At 44.1% G+C, this 20,177-nt stretch overlaps 1 protein-coding gene across 6 annotated transcripts in view; it reads right to left on the bottom strand.

Annotated features, from left to right (window-relative positions):
• The window catches only part of ZNF366 (zinc finger protein 366), a 267,274-nt gene that overhangs the window by 4,120 nt on the left and 242,977 nt on the right, over window positions 1-20,177 (bottom strand). For all 6 annotated transcript variants that reach the window (XM_025047811.1, XM_015590408.2, XM_025047814.1 and 3 more), the window contains 3 exons: window positions 12,140-13,485; window positions 9,646-9,837; window positions 728-902 (listed from right to left, as the gene is read on the bottom strand). In XM_025047811.1, coding sequence (XP_024903579.1) covers window positions 728-902; window positions 9,646-9,837; window positions 12,140-13,485 — 1,713 coding nt within the window. The remainder of the gene's footprint in view (window positions 1-727; window positions 903-9,645; window positions 9,838-12,139; window positions 13,486-20,177) is intronic.

Consider the following 20,177-nt stretch of genomic DNA (forward strand, 5'->3'; position numbering starts at 1 on the left):
GACTGAGAGAATAAATGAGGGAAGAACTTTTAATCAGTTCAGTTAGGGTTCAGTGGGGGAGATGTAAGCCCCTGCTGTGCACATGGGGCCATCAGCCTTACTGAGCAAGAAAACTGTCCTTGAGTATATATGGTTGTGAACAGGCAGAAGAGACTTAGTCTGCTACAGACACACACCTGCTGACAACGGAGCCTGCAGACCTGTTTTTTAGAAAGGAAAGAAAAATTGCATGCCCTCTATCAGCTGTCCAATGATGAGGATGCAATAAAGGATTTAGAGTCAAGAAGGTCTGTATTCAAATCCTGACTCTGCCACTTTTCAGCTGAGCAAGTTAATAATGTCCTGAAGCCTCAGTTCCCTCATCTGTAAAGTAGGGACGATAGAAGTTCCTCCAGCCTGAAGCTGCTGTGAAGAGGCAAGGAGGCAAGGCACCTGATGCAGTGTCTGGAACGAAGATTCAACAATGGTTCCGACTGGCGTCATTGTGATGTTCTGATTTACTTTCTAGAATTCACTTTTACTTACTGCCTTCAGATTTTAGCATTATATTTGTTTTAGTGCCACTGTCAGCCTGCTCCTGCTACTCTGCTGTGGTCTTCAAAATTTCACTCCCTTTTCCACAATAAGAATAACCCCTCAGACTGAAGCCCCCCTAAAAACAAGGTCACTTCCCATTTGTTACCCACTGGCCTTGACAGCCTTGGGGGCTTTCTGGAAGAGCAATTACCTTGCGAATGGAGGCCCCGCTCCATGACCCCATGTTTGACTTTCATGTGGCGAGTCAGGTTCCCCTTCAGGGTGAATTTGCTTGGGCAGTAGAGGCACTTGAAGGGTTTGCTGTCGGAGTGCAGGTGCATGTGGCCCATTAGGTTGTGCATCCGGTTGAATTCCTTCCCACACAGCTGTCAGAGACAGTGACAAGGAGAACACAGGTTACTCGCAGGCAGGGGACCGTGCCCAGGTGAACCCACACCCAGGGGTGCTGCTACTTTGGATTTGGGCAGTTTAAGTTGCTTCCAAAGAAAATGTCCCTGTGGAAATTGGGGAGGGGCTGGATTGTGTCCAGGCTCAGAAGTAAAGAAGTAGGAACGGATCACAGAGCTATTAAAGCTATTAAAGTGTCTTTTGAATACGATCTTTTGAAAGGGAGAAAAGCTGATCTGAAAAGCAATTGCTCAAAGTGTGCTTCACCTTCATAAAAAAAGTTACAATTACTTGTTTAATATTTATGGAGCATTTACAATACAGAAGGCACTGTTGTAAGTCTGCCATGGAATATCTCACTTAGTTTGCACATCAATCCTATGAGATGAGTGTTGTTATCATCCTTATTTTGCAGATGGACAAACTAAGGGATTAAGATGAAGAGATTGGCCAAGGCACACAGCTAGTAGGTGCTAGAGCTAGGATAATGAACTCAGGTCATCGGATACCAGAAGCCACATGGTCAATCACCATACCACACTGTATCTGCACCCTGCCCCTGCCCTCTATTAGACGATATCTATTAGATCCTCTATTAGACGATATCAGGCAATGCTTTTCTAATTTTTAAATTAGCTAATTATTGGAATGAATTTCAAAGTTAAAAGGAACAAAGACACATGTAAAGGAAGGAGTATGTCTTTTCTCTGTGTAGAGATTTGAAGTACTGAACATATTATCTCAGGCATACAAAAAGTAAACATGTTTTATTCATTTTTTGGTCATTTCTCTCATTTCCATCAAAGTGTAATGCATAATGGACAACAAAAGCGGTTCTCCAACTTCTTTCAGAAGAGAAACTGGCTTAAAAGAATGGGTAGACCTAACAAATAGTGACCTTGGGAGATTAACCCAAAAGAATGCTGGGTGGTCAGTGAGAGGAAGCCAGCCTGGGATTACAAATCTGTCACAGATAATCCATGCATGGTTAACGAATGGTTGGTTCTGTATTTTTAAATGATTCAAATTGAAGGGATTTAAGTACTTTTTCACTTTTTACTTCTTTACTAGCAATAATGAATTCAGCATTCTGGTGTCCCATCCTCAGTATTCAGAGTATCTGCACACCACATTTATTTGGAAAAGGTGAACCAAGAGGGGAAAGGCTGAGATATTTGGTCTAATTTAAACATCCTCAGAAGCCCTACATGTGAGATATATACTTGCTTTCTTTTATTCTCAATAGAGACAACTTATTAAGATATAGCAACTTGTAATTCAGCTTGGCACATGTGTACGAGTTCTGGTAGAGTTCTATTTATTAGCTTAGTTTATGTAGTTCTCCATCCTGGCAAAGGGAAAAAAAAAAAAAAAAAAGCTTTGAATCTAGAGATTCTACATTAGGTATTTCCAGTTATGGGTCATTTTAGAAAAGGTATATCTCATTTGGTTCATAATATGGTTCCTGATTATTTGGATGATGTTGCAGCAGAAGATCTGAAAACAGCAAAATCCGTGAGTAGTTGAGCACAAGACACACAGGGGAGAGGAGCTAGGCCTAAATGGGTCTCACAGTCTCTTTGAATCTAGAGATTCTACATTAGGTATTTCCAGTTATGGGTTATTTTAGAAAAGGTATATCTCATTTGGTTCATAATATGGTTCCTGATTATTTGGATGATGTTGCAGCAGAAGATCTGAAAACAGCAAAATCCGTGAGTAGTTGAGCACAAGACACACAGGGGAGAGGAGCTAGGCCTAAATGGGTCTCACAGTCTTATAGGCCAGACAGAGAGAACAACTGGAAGGATGAGATGGGTACCTTCTTCACTTGGCTCCCATGAAGGAAGAAATTCCACTTTTAGTTATTATCTACGATTGCTGAGGTATTAGAAGTTGGACTGGTCCAAAAGGGTTTTATAAAAGAGATAGAATTTTAGCCTAACTTTGAAGAATGTGTAGAGTGCCTTTGTTTTGACACAAGAATAAAGTTTTTTCATTAAGTATTTTGGACACCTCATTCAACCTTAAACTACAGTCCAGGTAACTTTCACTGCTGCGACAGTGATCAACTGCTAGTTGTTGTCGCAGCTGCTGTGACTTTGGGGTCAGAGCAGATCCTGCAATTCACTTGCCCCAAGGTCCCACCTACCTTCCTCCTCACCTCCCCACTCCCCCACACAGAGGTATGCACACATCACAGTGGCTACCTCTGGGTATTTTCCACAGACTTCCTCAGACTTAGATAAGCAAGTTTTTATGATCCTTTATCATAGCAGTATGTTTTTATATTTTAATGTTTTTCTGGCTCAATTCATTCACTACCGAACTTCCTGGGACATTTCAGGGGTATATAGGGACATTAGGACATTAAAATAATATTGTTTCCTGAAGTCAAGGCCTATAGCCTCAGGAAAGGTCCACTGTGGGACATGATTGGTCAGTTATATTATCTAATGTATGATCGGTAAAGAAGACTGATTTCTGTGCTGTTGGTAAAATATAATTTTTATGTACCAGAGTTATCCTTCATGGTTTATGGTAACCTACTGGACCAGCCAATGGAGAGCTTTCCCAGGGCTCAGTGGAGATGCATCGACTGTAAAAGATGTTTGGGACAGTAAAAGGTGCCTAGACCATCTTCAATGGAGAAGCATCGACTGTAAAAGATGTTTGGGACAGTAAAAGGTGCCTAGACCATCTTTGTGGCTAACCTCAGTATCAAGCAAAAGAGTACATACATAGTAACACTTAATAAATATCTAAGTTTTTTTGTTGTGGGAATAAAAGAACAAGTCAGGAAAATATCACTATCCCATGTAGAAATTCCAAAAAGCAGCCATCACCAACTTTGCTCCTTTCCCCACTATCTTGTGTATAACCCTATACACAGTAGCGTGTAAACCAAAATCCTCAGTGGCAGAAGAATAGAAACAATTAACTCAGGACCCGAGGTACTAGGACACCATTCACATTTCAGTGGTAGGCACTCGTAGCTTCTTCCTCTCAGCCCCTGACTCTTCCATAAAGCCCTTCAGTTCTTATCAGAACAACTGGCCTCTTCGCCTTTCTCAGCATATTGTCCTTACGTGACAATACATGAGTGTACGGAGATATTTTGTGTCAGTGAAATTCAGAGAGTGGCCTCTCAGTCACTGTTAGTGAAGAGGAGCCAGAGAAAGAAGATTGGGTCAATTAACAATGGCACCCTTGGGTGGGGTTTGAGATATGAGCTCTAAGCAGAATTGCTGTAGTGGAGGAGGGAAGAAGAAAGGCTGAGAAAGAGACCAAAACTCTTGTTCTTTCTCCTGGAAAAAGCAGACATCTATTTCAAGGCCCCCTTTAATCATGAGGTATGAGGCTCAGAGCTTGCCCGAGTCAATATTTGCTGAATCATCTTCTGCTAAGTTCTACGAAGATTAAAATAGGGGCAGGTGTTGGTACAGGAAGCTACTGGTGTGGTGAGGACTCAGATGTCATCTTGCAGACGGTCAGCTCAGTCATTCTAATGAGGGGCCTTACTGTGCCTGACATAAATCTCAGCTGGTCCATCGATACTCATTTTTATACCTATTTTTTAAGAGGGAGGTGGACCTCAACATTTAATAGAAAATTGCAACGAACGTTTTGAACTGTCCTTTACAAAGAGGTCGCGCAGATCATGAAGTTTTGTGATGGCAGAGCAGAGAGGTGATGGTGAGACCGCAGAGGAATAGAGGACTTGTTCCATTTTCTGTTCTATAAAATGTTGATGATAATAATGGTTTCTTATGAAGGGTGTTATAAGGATCAAATGAAACAATTCATGTAAAGGGCTTGGCAAATAGAGCTCAATAAGTATTAGCTTTTATTACTATCATTATCATGTACACGGTAGACTCTTTTACATTCCAGGAATAGGAATAGGAAGATCTTTGAAGATGAGGGTGCTGTCTTTTTAAACCACGTTATTTGGAGGAAATATTAAAGAAAAAACCAAATGATGAATCCTTTGAGTAAATATCTGCCAGGTTACTTGAGGCATAATAGAAGTAGAAGCAGTTGTGCCTAACCCAGCACTGAAAAATGTGGACAGAAAGAGAAGATTCAGCCTAGATTGCAGGCTTTGGGAGAGCCCATTATCTGGCTCCCTGATCACTAGTCAGCCCTTTAGACAGCCAGCAGGTGCCCTGTTCCTCATCTTCATAGGAGTTCCAAACTCCAGCCTCCTCATGCCCCTTCCCTTCCTGGCCCAGGCTCTAGAGATGTCTCAGGCACCTCCCCATGATCCCCAGCGACAATGCGGATAGCCAGAGCCACCAAGAAGTTAGGTCAGTTTTGTGCAGAGACAGGGAAGCCACTGGGCTGTGGCCAGAGGCCCACAAAGCCAAGAAGAGGCATGCTATTTCTTGCCAACCAGCCTGATCTGAGCCTGAGGACTGAGATGCACCAGGAAGCCTGTGTTTTCCTATTCTTAGAGAAAAGGTCAAAAAGCTGCAGCCTGCAGCTGAGGAGAATGGCCTCCGCTAAGCTGCCCTTCCCTTACATTCTTCTCTCTCTCTTTTAATAAGAAGGGTGTTCCTTTCCTCAAAGAGAGAGAGAGAGGGAGGGAGGGAGAGAGAGACTGTAAACTGTCCAAGAGGGCCGTGAGAAAACAGGAAGCTTTGAAAAGTACAAGAGAAAGCAAGATGAAATCTATTTGCAGGCGGGCCCCTGGGGACATGTGAGGCATTGTTAAGCAGGCAGTTCATACAGCTATATCCTTCCTTCTGCTGAGGAGGGCTTTGCTGCCAAAAGGCTGCTTGCTATCTGGTCACTGCCTTAACCCCCTCAATGCCAGCCTGAGAACCCTGGTCCCCAGCACTGGGTCCCTAAAAGTCCCCACGTGGTTTCTCCCCAATGAGGCATCCAAGAGCTGGAGGGAGAGATGGAGCCTGTTCGGTGGAGGTGGTGGGGACTTTTTTCAAGGAGACCTCATCCTCGTCTATCAGCTCTGCCCTTAGCCTTCAGGCCTCTGTTTTAGACCACGCTGCAGATGACCTGGTGATTCATAACTTAGGCAGCTCCCGGCTTCACCCATCTCAAAGGAGAATTTGTCCCGGAAATTCTGGATGGCTGCTTTTCCTGGACAGGTTTTCCAAAGACGGCAGCTGGTTCTTTGCTTTTATGGAGTGTGGCTGCTACAAGGATAGCATCCAAATCCACCCCTGCATGCTTACGCAGAATCTGGGAAGCATCTTTCTGAAAAAGGGCTTAAGTCTATAGGCACAGGTCTGTGGAGAAGCTCCAGCTGGCTCCAAGAAGCAAGGACTCCAGAAGTCGAGCCAATAGCAAAAAGCCCAGAAGGGCAGTATTTTTTTATATTAACCAAAAAAAAAAGAAAAAGAAATGAAAAAAAGAAAAAAGAAAGGAACATGGAATGGAAACCTTTCCTCTCCTCTAATTTTCCATTCTATTGTTAATGCTTAATCCCATAGCGAATGAACTTTGCTGCTTGTTGTGGACAGCTGTTTCCACTGAGCCCAGGGCCGGAGAGAACCAGTTCATGTTGCAACAGGAGGAGGGGTTTATTTTAGGAAGGATTTTTAGTGGTGAGAGTCCCAAGAAATTAGAATTTGTTACTTAAAGAATCTCCCTTTTTTGCAAGTTTTAGAGTAAAGGAGACAAAGCTAACTCATGGAGTATGGCGAGAGCAAGGCCTGTACTTTTTTTTCCAACATGTCAATCATATGAAGATGATAAAGCCCAGGTTTAGTTGACTGGGCCTCTTTTCCACCATCACTGTGCAGCCAGCCAGCCACTTATCTCTGCTAGCTATGAATTGCACAGTGATAAGCAAATGGCCCTCCATTCCTCTCCCTACTCCCTCCACCCAGGGCCAGTTTTTAAGAATCCACACAAAATAGATGGGAAGCAAAGTCCACAGGACACCATCTTGAGACGGCCCACCCCACCGTAGGATCTGGAGCTACTTTACCAACACAGATCCCCATTACATAATCTATAAAGTCACACATGCTCTGAAATTCTTTTGAAATGAAGAAGGGTGATGGTAGGAAGAGGACAACAAGCAGGGTGGCACTTTGCAGATATATGGGAACAAACAGAGGAAGAACCTGGCAGTATGCTTTTGGCACTTTCCAGGAGACTGAGGGTTCTTGATCAAGGTGACCAACACCCGTTCTTGTTTCAGAAATGTTTAAGAATGGAGACGGGCCACCTAAGTTTGACAAAAATACCCTTTTTGTTCTAATCACAGATATACTTTCTTAGGCAGTGTGGGCTGGTGAGGGAACCTATAATGTGACCTATAATGTGGGCTGGTGAGGGAACCTACCCGCCAGGAAGAAAAGATTTTTGCAGATAGATAACCAGTCCAATGCCATGCCAATCTTTCATTGGAAAATATAAACTGTGCATTGTTTCAGAATTGGCATTTCATGCTACGAGCCCTTCTTTTATGGGAGCCAATGATGTGACCAGACATCCAGAACCTAATGCACCCTCAAGAATAAGTCAAATTGAGTTTCTGAACCGTAAAGTTGACCATCAGATGCCATCTGGACCATGCGTGGTGCACTATCACTAGAGTGGAGGAGGAGGGGGCAGTTGTTCATGAGCGGAGGCCTGAAACATCAAGCTAGGCTGGCTCACTGCATTATTGAAGGCTGGTTGCACTGCATTGTATAGTCTTCTATGCACTGGTACCAGAGAGAATCTTCTAAATCTTCAGAAACCACCTGGTCCAAGAAATCCTCTAGGTCTCTCTGAGGCCCTTGAAGTAGAGAAACAGAACTGCCTCTGTGCCTCCAAATCATGCCTGCAAGCCCCTTTCCTGTATTGGCTCTGCCCCCTGACATATTCCTCTGTTTCAGAGACGTTTTCTGCCCGGTTTGCCCACTACTGCTGGACCTGAATTGATGAGGTAGAGGTAGGAGTTGGTTGGACTGGACAGATGTGAATTTTTAGGGGACTGCAAACTATGCAATGGCACCCTTCATGTTTTAACAATTTTATGTGCTATCTACCACCAGTTGATAAGATAAAAAATACAGTACATGCTCAAAGTCCAAAAGGAAACTCAACACAAGGAGTGAAGAGTGGCAAAGAGCTCCTGTTAGCACCTCCATTGTAGGAGACAGTAAACCCCTGTCAGGTGGGAACAGCTCTGTTAAAAGTGAAAGGCTCCTGGGGCTCAGTGAGGTGGGAAGGCAATCAAAAACGTGCCTGAAGAGAGAGAGAGAGGAGGTGGTCTGTGGCGTCTATCGTCTCATGCAGCCAAAACTAGCTTCATGGGTATGCAACTTGTGCAGTCCCACAGGCCCCAAAACTCAGAAGGGTCCTGAGTTTGGTGTAATGTCCTTCTTGAAATTCTCCATAACATTTGAACAAGGGGCCCGACATTTGCTCCTTGTACCAGGCCCATCCTGCATGCAGCTTCATCCCCCTTCAGCTCAGATGACCCAAGATGGACATAAATTGACTTTCAAACCATTGGAAACTTGAAGGAAAGGAGGGGAAACACAAGTAGGTGGCAGGAAAAGGGCTGGAGGGAGAAACCTCCTTCCCCCACCTCCGGAGAATGCCCACACAGGTCTGGGGAAGCTCTGGTTCCTGACCCTTCTCACCCCGTCCAGGACTGGCCAACACCGGAAAGAAGTCAGCTTCACAGGGGGTTCCTTCAAGTGAGGAGACACATTGCAGAGGATTAAGTCAGGAACAGCCCCTAGAAGCAGGGCACCCTACTTCAGAAATAGGGATTGACTGAGAATATATTTGGACCCTGTCAGACATGCAGCAACAGAGAGAAGGAAAATATCCGTTTCAAACAGAAAGGCTGTAATGATATCTGAGTGTGGTGATTTCCCTCTTTTTCTCCCTCAGCCCCTCTCCTCGTGACCGGGGGTATCATGGCTGGCACATTCCTCGAATGAAACTACCCTATCCTGAGCAAGATTCCTTTTCATTTTAGAAGTGGAGAAGGAAAATGATGTGGGATGGGGAGGGACAGCGTGGGAAGCCCAAACATTTCCGAGTAATACCAGTCAGTGTCTTGGGTTTTACAAATCTCCAGCTCACATGTGATCTCAGCTGATGAAATAAAAATCCAACCAAGTTAATGTGACACAGATTTTAACAAAGACACTCCACGGTCCTTAGGAATCAATGAGAAATGCTTCAGATGACTGTGCTCACAGTTATTCCCCAGTCCAAGCAAGTACTTCTGAGGTCATCCAAGGGCCGATCTCAGAATCTCTTTCATCCTCTTTAGGAAACCTGCCCTCAAATTACACCGCTCACCCCAAGTGTCAGGGGAACAGGAGGATGTGATAGAAGCTTCTCTGACTCCTTTCTGTGTTCTACTCTTTGGCCTGTAAGGGGAAGAGGGCTACATCTGATTATTCCTTGCTAGAACAGGATCACATCATATCACCTTCATCCTCTGACAAACTCATTCCCTGAATGAGCCTTCCACCCTCAGACCTCCCCTACTGGCTGCCTCCCTCCCCTGGGCACTGGTTCCACAGTGAGAGGGCAGGCTCCTCAGAGCCCAGCTGAGGGCTGCTGTGAGCATAGGTGCGGTGGAAAGAGGGACAGAGCAGCACATAGACTTGGGGTTGGTCATGGACCTACTCTGAGCCTCGGTGGCCCCACTGACGAAATGGAGACTCTTCCCCATTAGGCATTTGTACAACCCTCAGAGTCCTTCATTTCTGCACTCTCCCAGGGGCCCCAGCCCACCTTGCATTTGAAAGGCTTCACATCAGAGTGAACGATCATGTGTGCCTTGAGGGTCTGTTTCTGCACAAAACTCTTGTAACAGAGGTGACATTGGTAGGCCCGGATGTTGGTGTGGATCAGTACGTGTCTCTTCATGTTGGCCAACAGAGTGAACTCTCGTCCGCAAATCCCACACTTGTGCTCCTTCACACCCTGGAGGGAGGCAAGATTCAAACACCAAAAAGAATGTGGTTAGCAGGTAACACGCTTTCACCAGCCTTCTAGCCTTCACTTTTCTCTCCGCCACATAAGTCCACGAAGAGCTTGGTGATAGATGTTGAGTTCCGAATGGTGTGGCTTGAGCCTTGTTAAATTGCTATTTTGTTGAAAAGTGTTGATTACATCATCTTTTTAAATTCTGAAAACCATAAACTACCCGGACTGTTAGAGGAAAAGATAGCTATTGCTTTTGTTGTTCCTGCTGCTGCTGAGGTTAATTCCACAGCAACAGTTCCCAAGGATTAACAGGATTTGGGTAAGAGCACTGTGGGATGATATGCAAAATGAGTCTATAATCTGGCTTTCATGATAATGAAAAAAATAAACTTCCTAAACTGATAATATTATTCCCTACATGAAAACCAGTGTTCTCTTGAGTTCTCATTAATGAACTTGAAAGTCCCAGAACAACAACTTATATCTACACGTCAATAAATTACAACTTGATAATCACCTCTTAAGATGGTCTCCTGGGTCCCCACAGGCCACAGTGACCTCTGTGTATTGTGTGATTTGGGTATGGAATCTCCTCTAAGCTGGCTTCTGTCTTATGAAGAAATTTGGGGGAGGACAGCTTTCTGAATTAGAAAACAGGATAGAAGGAGGTTTTCTAGTTCCCTCGCTGTTTGTGAAGAAGTGTTTGAATACTTAAGCATCGATACCCTCAGTTGAAAGCATTTCCAAGGACTCACAGCATAAGTAGAGTATTAGCTAATGCTGACTACCAATGCTTCCCTGAAAAGGCCTTTGCAAGAGATCTTGACCCAGAATGACTTTTTGGAAGGAAAACTTAGAGAACCATGGCATTAAAACTAAGGTAGTGCAGGTTTAGAACAAGTTGCTTAGCTAACAACTGTATTGTTCTATATACCCATATTGACTGGTATCCATAGTGACCTATGGGGGAGGGATTCCATGCTTAGCTCTGATTGTCTCTGACTACATTTCCATTTCTTTAACTTGGGACATGGTAGAAAATTACTGCTCCTCAGTTTTGGTGAACCCATGGCACTAAAGGGTGAGTTCAGGTCTCTGCCCAGCCATTTACTGGCTGCATAACCTAAGACAAGTCTTGTGGCCTTTCCTGGTGAAGGCTTCCTCATCACAAGATCAAATGGTGGGTCATGAGAACCCGGGGACTCTTTCCAGCTGGAATGCTCTCAAGTCTAGGTGATTGCGGATGAGTATGGATTTATGTTAATGAAGAGATCTAAATTTTAATGCCCTTCTAGAAGATGAATTTTAAAAACATGTTGCATATTCAGTGAATTAAAATTACGAAATTAATCAAAACTATTTTCTTGATAGGTTGTAAAATTTACTTCAGCATCTTTCTTCTCAAGATTGCCTCTATACTTGGCTATGATCTAGTTGTCCTGGGACCAAGAAGAAGTATCTACTTAACACTGTTATTAAAATTCTCTAAAGGGAATTCTAAGTCCAAAGAAAAATTCGCATGTGGGCTGGCCTAGACCCCAAGTAAAAGGGAGTGTGGACACGACTTTGCGGAGCAAAGGAAGCTGCTGTGTCTCTAATAGGATTAGTGAAGCAACAGAGGAGAAGCCTGCAGGGCTTATTAGGGATGAGGGTAGAGAAGAAGCACTGCAGCCAGCAAGGCAGGGGCTCCCCTGAGGGAAGCACAGGCCCTGGCGGACCTGGGCCAGACTCTGTTCCCTGAGCGCACCTGCATGTGAAGCAGGTCTCACAGTTGAGGAAGAAAACAGCTCAAAATGTGGCCACTGCTTCAGCAGCAAGAGACCAAAAGAATTCTCTAGAAAAAGGCTCTGATTAGTATATCCCAGGCACAGAGCTGGTCTTGGGTAGGTAGGGCCTGATGACACACTCAAGCTAGTATCCCGGATAAAATTTCCAGAAACAGAATTTTAGGGATTCTAGGAGGCTAAAAAGCAACAGCACAGAGACCAGCTGTTTCCTTCATCCTTCCTCACCTCCTCTCCAAACAATCCACATTATTTATTTCTAGGCCCATCTCAGACTCGTAGAAGGCTGCATGGGAAATGACTTGATTGCTAGTCTCTTCATTCTCCCCCATTTCAAGGCGAGGAAGGACATGAAGGGCTCAGGGAAGGGAAGCCCCTTGCCCAAGGTTACACATCTCCTCAGAATTAGCCAGCAGCGCAGGTCTCCTGGCCCCTCATCCCCAAGGCTCTGCTCATTTCCCCCCTGGCCCAGACCCCAACTCCTCCCCGCGCCATCGTCCCAACGGGCTGAGTACCTTGTGGGTGAGGGAGTGCTGCTTGAGGTGGTGGGGCTGCACGAACTCCATGCCACACTCGGAGCAGATGTACGGCCGGATGTCCTTGTGCTTCATCATGTGGTTCTGCAACTGGCTCGGGTACTGGAAGGTCTTGTCACACTCGGAACAGTTGTACTGGATGGGGCCCCGGTGCGTGGTGAGGTGCCTCTTCAGCTGGGCCAGTGTGGGGAAGTCGAGGCCGCACTCCACGCAGATGTTCTCCCGCCCACTAGCGTGCTTGGCCTCGTGGGCCTTGAGCTCGCTGGGGTAGGCAAAGCCCCGGCCACACACGCGGCAGTTGTGCGGCTTCACCTCGCTGTGCTGCATCATGTGGCGCTTCAGGTGGCTGGTCTGTGTGAAGGCCTTGTGGCACACCTGACATTTGTGGGGCCGCGTGCCCTGGTGGGTCAGCATGTGGGTGTGCAGATGGCTGAGCTGCTTGAAGAGCTTCCCGCAGCGGGTACACGCGTGCGGCTTGATCCCGCTGTGGCCCAGGATGTGAGTCACCAGGTTGTACTTGGAGGTGTAGGACTTCTCGCAGTTGGGGCACTGCCAGCGCTTCTGTGCCCCGCCCACATCCACATAGTAGCTGTCATCGATCTGCACGTTCACGTCCACCCTCTCCACCTTCTGCTTGGTCTCCTCGCTCTCCTGGGGCTCAGCCTTGCGGGACAGCTGTGGGTCTGGAGGCTGCTTGGGCAGGAAGGTGTGCCGGCTGAAGGGGAAGGGGGAGGCCGAGGGCATGAAGAAGGGGAACATGAGGCCCGGGGGCACTTTAGGGTAGTAGGGGTAGGGCGTGGGCAGGAACGGAGCGGGTGTGGGCTGGGGCCACACGGCGCTGGGCTTCACGGGCTCCTGCTTGACGGGTTTGCCCCCAAAATGCTCCAGGGTGCGGTAGAACTGGAAGCCCACGTTGCACAGGTCGATCATTTGCGAGTCATACTTGGGGCGTGGGGGCTGTGGGAATAGCAGAGGGAAGTTTGGGGGGCCGTGGTTTTTGCTGTCCTCGGAGTGGAGGGCAACAGCGGCTTCTCCCTCTGGGTGGTTATAGGGCATCTTGGTGGGCACTCTCTTCCGTTTCCGAGACCCTCCTCCTTCGAAGACCCCTGGGAATCCGTCTAGGTCTCCCGGAGGAGGTTCATACCGGAACTGGGAAAAAGGCCCCCGGAGGGCTTCTGGGAAAGGGTGCCTTTGGGGAGCTTTCCCTCGGGAAACCACTGGCTGCAGGCAGTGGGGAAAGGAGGGGGCCCTTTTCACACCCAAATTGAAATGCACATCCTCGTCTTTGATCATCTTCATTTCCTTCTGCATCCTTGGCAATTTTCCTTTAAAGAGAAAGAAATGGGTTTTTGTTTTGTTTTGTTTTGTTTTGTTTTGTTTTGTTTTGTTTTGTTTTGTTTTGTTTTGTTTTGTTTTGTTTTGTTTTGTTTTGTTTTGTTTTGTTTTGTTTTGTTTTGTTTTGTTTTGTTTTGTTTTGTTTTGTTTTGTTTTGTTTTGTTTTGTTTTGTTTTGTTTTGTTTTGTTTTGTTTTGTTTTGTTTGTTTTATTATTAAAAATCCCCTTTTCCATTAAGGTTTTGGCTAGATGTCAGTACTAATTTATTAAGAGTAATGTTTGCTTAATGCTGACCCTCATTTACTCTAAGGTTGTTCAAAATAGCTCTGTGTTTTCCCCTTACAAACCCAGTTACTAATGTGGAGAGCACTGGCCCCCTGGAGTGGGACCTTAGGACTCCAGTGTAAATCCTCAGCCAAAGAAGCTTGGGGGTTGAGGAGCTGTGGGAGTGAACTGGATTGGGAAGAAGAAACCTGAGAACTTGTTGCACCATTGTCCTCACTGAAGATGAGGGTACCAAGGTGCAGAGAGATGAAGTGACACTCTCAAGTCCTACAACAACTAGTGTAGGTGTCAGAACTGGGGCACATTCTGCTGCAACTTTTCAGCCTGAGATGCAATTGCATGTCTTTTAGGTTCTTTTTTCTCTAAGGGAACCAATGATTTTCACTGCTTCTCTCTGTCTTGGGGCCTTAGCTGCTGGAAAATGGGGATATTCAGGGCCACATAGGAGATGGGACTTGAATGCTTAACTCAGATCTCAGCTTTATGAGTATCCACCCCAAGAAAGGTACACTGCTGGGGTATAATGAGTGGACGAGATCGATGTGATTAAGAAAGGCATATAACCCAATGTTATAAAATCACCTTGATGATTTATGCATCCAAATCTTCCACATGAAGCAACATCAGGGGAAAAATTCCAAGACTGTGAGTGAGTCCCTTAAACAGCACTTGCATCTCTCCTTTCACAAAAGTGTGAGTAAAACTCAGCCTTTGGTAACTCCTGTAGTGCCTGACATTTCCCTGCTGAGCCAGTTACTAAAGCCTGGAAGAGTCTGTGGGGCCAGAGTCTAAAACAGGAGCCATGCTTCCTTTCACATGTCTCCTTGTCATTTTTCTATCTTCTTCACATAGACACTGGTGGAGAGAACTAAGTGACTGCCTCCACATTTCCAGGGAGAGCCTTTTTTACCCAAATCCTCTGAGTTTGAATGAGATTGGTTCCTTTTGCTCATTAGAAGATTCCTCAGAGCCAGTTTCTCTGGCCAGGTCTAAGGCCTGGCCTCAGGTCTCTGGAGACAGGGCTGGGATAGGGTCCTGGACTAACTCAGGGCCCTGGCCCTCGGCAATGGTTACACGCTGAGCAGTACAGGTTGAAGGTCGCAGGGGTGAGAGGACCAACAGCTTCCAATGGTTTTCTGTAGTCCTTAGTGAGGCGAGCTCAATTTTTACAAGTACCTAGATATTCCCAAATCGTATGTGTGTCTTTATGAAAGGTTTGACAACTGCAGCACAATTAAAACAAAAATGGGCCTTTGCATATTGGATTATCAATTCCATACACAGGCGATCCAACCGATAGAAAAAATATGTGCCCTTATCATGTGAATATTTGGGCACTATTTAAAACTGTTATGTGAAAGTGTCAGAGAAATGACAAATAATATCTATTAATCTTTGTTTTGCGTTTATGTGACAGGGAAGAGAGCCCTGGTTTGTCTTCTTTCCACGGGTTTGGGGCTTAGTAATTAAGAGGGAGAGCTCGCGTGTCCAGAAAAAGGGAGGCCAAGGCCTGTGTTCTATCCTTCTGCTTCTTTCTAAAATTATTACCTATATGTTAGATGTTCTACCAATGCCGCCTTAAGAACCAGGCACCTGTAGTAAGTGCAGTAGGAGAATGAAATGTCTAGCTTTATAAGACTGGGAGGGGTGTGGGAAGGGCATTGAAATGAGGGGAGTGGTGCTGTCACTATTGAAAGGACTAGGACAGGATGGAGAGGGCAGAGGCTCTTGGATGGTTTTTCGTGTTTACTAGATTGTCTCTTTGCCCTAAATTCACATGGAGTTAAGGAGAGATTATGGCTCTGCTCCAAGAATTTGTTGCATCTATAGAAATAATTGGCTTTCAGACTAGGCAATGTGTCCAATTGAAATGGAGGAAAAGTGGCAGCTCCTTTCTCTGGAATTTCATTTTGGCCATAGTTGGTTTTATACCCTCTTCCGAGATAAGATCCTATTTGCAAAAAAGGCTGCTCAGACTGGAGACAACTCTTCCAGGCTACAAGCGACTGTGGCAAACCATAGCAGAAACCATCCAAATGCGAACTGGTTGTCTGTTTTATTCTGATCTGTTTAAAAGAGGCAGTGATTCCTACTTTATATTAGAGAGCTTGATTGGAGAATTAATAAAGAAGAGCCATGTCAGAACATGTGTCAGAACTTATTGATTTTTTTTTTTGCATATTTTATTGTTAAGTATTTGAAAATGCTTGGCTAATGATGTCATACCTTTATGCTATGTTTTGTATCTTATGCTGGAAAGCAACTTAATTGTAAAGGACTGTTATCACTAATTTTGAAACTGAAGTTATTCAATTTAAACACATTATGATTGCCTTTGATTCATATTTTTGTTTTTTATTGTGACACAGTCTACTAATTGACTCAATATATCAGGAGTGATATTTGTAATATAATGCTATGTTCAAAAGCATATTTATTTTCAGTGTTTACATTTTTATTTTCTCATCATTGTCTTGGTATAGCAAAGAAACATAGTTGAACAGAAGAAACGTGTTTTTTTTTCTTTTTTTTACATAAACGGCAGAATTCTGTCCTTCAAACACAGAGACTTTACATATGTACATTTTAATTTTCTCCCTATTTTAGTATGATAAAAATTTTCCCCCAGTTTCTGACTTGTGCATATACACACCCCACACCTAAATTAGTAGTTATTAACTCAGGAGATTTAAAAAAGCATTGGGAAACATCCATGGACATTTTCCCAGATCTTTTAAACAGCAGTCCCCTTTTGCATAAAGATCTTAAGAAGCACTGCCAATCCTTACAGAGGTCAAAAAGAGCTAGATCTGTTTCCTGTCAGCCTTCTTGAGAGATAAATCAGCTGTAGTTGCTGCTATTTATTAATATCCCTGTCTTCTGAGCACAGGGTGTTAAGGACAAGCCATAGGGGGTAAAATAAAAGAACCAAAAAAAAACAAATCTATATTGGGGAAGGGGGGTTTGAAGAGAAGAGCAGGGAAAAGACATCTTATTCAAGAGGTAATTTATCTTGAAACCAGTCAACTTAAAAATCTGAGCAGCCTGTGCAAAAATATTAATAGACTCCTAGAGAACCTCAGTGTGTGCCACCCATGTGCTCTCCTCTATTTCTAAAAGTAGGTCCACAGACATCCATGACAGACATGGGATTCCTATGCAAGAGGCAGGAGAGGCTTGGGGGCAGCAATGATCCACGTGGGCAGGGTAGGCGGCGGGCAGGGGAGCTGCTGGCCCTCCCCTAGTCAGTAATCTGCTGGCTGCTCCCAGAAAATCAGCAGGTTGTAGGATAGTTGCCCACCAGGACATGCTAAAACAAGAAGCAAAAAGAAGTAACTGAAATGGTAAAAGTAGATAGATATGGGATAGTGGAAAGAGCATTGGTTTGGAGGCTGAGGATCTGGGCTTGAATGTTGGCTTTGTGTTGGCAGCTATGGAAAACTGAGCAAGTTAATTTGGGAGTTTGATTTTCTCATTCATGAAATGGGGGTGGTGGTGGTGGGATTTCCACACTGGGTTGTTGGAGACTTAAAATAGAGTGTGTATGTGAAAGTGTATTAAAAAACAAGACAGTGTGGTGCTCTTGAGGGGTAAGAAAGAGTGGGCAGGAGAGGAGGGCTGAGGTAATGATCAATGGATCAGTGCTGACTGACATCATCTCTGTTTTCAAAGCTGAAGCTCTTGTCACCATTGACTGGTATTTGGACCTCTGTTTTGCAAGTTCAAAACCAAGACTTTGCCCATTTACCTTGAGTTGGTCTTGTCCTGCAGTGAAGGTGAACCACAGTTAAAGAGGCCAGTGGGTAAGGCCAGGGTGAGTTTCTTCATTCAGTGTGGAGATGAACTTTCTAGTTTACGAATACTCCTCATCCCTTCTCTATGGCTGTCTTTTCTCTTATGGAGGTATTTTCAAGCCTACATTAATAACAGATCACTTTGGTGAATGGGGACAAAAGGGATCTTGTGAGTTGTCTCATCTGGTTTATAGGAAGCTGAAAAATTGCCCCTAGTCTCATATCAAAGGTCACTTTCCTAGAGACAGGAGGACCTGTTTGTCAAACCCAAGGTCTCAGACACTAGTATAGTGCTGGATCAACACTGGCTCTTGCAATTCCTGCGAGACTATATGGGCAGGGACTGGGTCTGTTTTATCACTGCCATGTTTTGGGTCTCTAGCATGGTGCCTGGTGTAAAGTCAATGCTCAGTAAACTGCTGTGGAATGAGAGAAGGAATGAGTGGTTCTTGTTTTTAAAGTCTCCATATGGAACTTTAAAATATATGATTTTATCTTACATTATTTAGACTGCAGGTGACTTTTGGGATGTGCCTAATCAGATCAGGAGCACACTCACAAATTCTCAGGTAGTTATTTTGGGAAGAACTCAACATGCATACTTTGTGTATGCTGTTGCTTACCCTCCTCAGTTTCCAAAGGCAACATTCTCTGAGTGGACTTCGGATTTGAGATAAGTCCTAAATCCCGGCTCCGCTAATGCTAGGGAGCCATCCTCAAAGTGCCACAAGGTTCTGCAACCAAGTCAGAAAAAAGATGCCTGAAAAGTACAATGAACAGTAGGAGATAGAAAGAGAGATCCCTGGATTGAGAATGTGAAGCATAAACCAAGAGTGGGTAGTCTCCCTGTACCCTTCCACCCAGAGGAAATGTTTGGGAAGTTAGTGGCAGTCTACCCTTTGTACTAATGTGGGGATGGGGAGGGAGAGGCCTAGAATAATCATACATTTTTATTGCCCTGGTCAGAGAATGTTCTAAGTTCTTGGCTTTCTTCCATGTATAACCAATCGCTAAACCCAATAGGCTCCACGTCAGGAAGCAAATTGTTTGAGGAGGAAAATATTAGGTTGATCTGTGTTAGCGGAATCTGGGACTCAAGATGTCGTCTTAAACAGGTATTATCCATGAAAATTAGTTATGAGGAAATGGGGAATGTATGTATTTTAAAAACAAAAACAAAATCTCCTCTTTGAACCATGATGACCAATTAGAAATGCAAAGCCGAACTAATATGAAACTACATTTAGTTTTGGGGAAAAATGCTTCTAATAATGCCCTTTAATTGGGAATTCACCTACTGCACCAAAATATAAATATTCCCCAGATAAAATTACTGGTATTTTGTGGTTCTCATTCAAACTGAAGGTCATTCCAGTAAATGCTAGTAGACGAGTCGCTGTGAGTCAGCATGCAAGGGGCAGATCTATTTATCCCCTTTCTGTTCGTCCTGAAATTTATGAAAGAACATTCTCTCACATTTTTTAATCCTTGAATATTCCCAGTGTTTCATTGGAAAATGTTACGTTTTACTGTTAGAGACACTGGCTTCCCTTTTAATCTGAGAGAGTGGCACTTTACTTATGTGGTCTACCCTGGAGCTCTGTTCTCAGAAAAAATGGAAACAGGGAGGAGGTAAGAGTTGAGGATAAGTTTAAGAATTAGAAGCAGTGCTAAGAGAAACAAAGGGTGGAGAGTTGCAGGAAGATAACGGGAAGGCAGGATGGCAAATACATGGCCAGACTGCTAACCTTTCTCTGTTCATACAAAGGAATCTTGTTATAAGATCCCTCTGACATGGGATCTTTTGGATCGCTGGAGTTTATCATAACAGGAGACTTTGAGTCTTAAAATTAAACATTCTAATGATTTAACATAATTATCCTAATATATATGTAGTTGTACTTCTGAGTTCTTCATCTGCAGGTATTTCACAAGTAATCATTCAATCTTGCCTTCCTGTGTCTGGCATGAATAGAAGGGTTTCTGTATGCATCTGGCAGGTAGAGCAACAGGTTCTCAAGGAAATGATTGATCTGCCTTGTCACTACCTGGGTTCGTGGTAGAGCCAAGTAAAAGTGACCAGATGCCTCATAGCCAGACACCCCCAAGGCCCTTCTGGGATGCCTTTATGGCCACCATTTAATGTATAAACCCAAATTTCTCCCATTTTATTATAAAAAATAATCTGTCAGCCCATGGCATGGGCTGAGCCTTCCAGGTGTTGTGAAATATTAATGAGACCTGTTAATGTGTGAAATAGTCAATTGAACTCACAATTTATTTTTTAAAATTTCTTAAATATCACCCAGCTATATATCATAAAGTCAAATTTAGTTTTCCATTGTTTAAATTGTCTGTAATGAGCATGCATACACTCCATTTTTAAATACATATTTTTAAAAGAGTCCTTACTTATTAAAGAAATCGGAAAGAACCACAAATATATGGAGATTAAACAACATGCTACTAAAAGAGTCCTTATTAAAATGATAGCAAATTCAGCTACTAACTTGCATAGGTTAAACAGAAAGTTCTTAATGCCTAGGGCTAGTTTCTAGAAGGCAGGAGTGAATATAATTACTCGAGCACTGGAGCAGCTGCTA

This window comes from Pteropus alecto, unplaced genomic scaffold (genome assembly GCF_000325575.1).
Source record: "Pteropus alecto unplaced genomic scaffold, ASM32557v1 scaffold20, whole genome shotgun sequence".
NCBI classification, from domain to species: domain Eukaryota; kingdom Metazoa; phylum Chordata; class Mammalia; order Chiroptera; family Pteropodidae; genus Pteropus; species Pteropus alecto.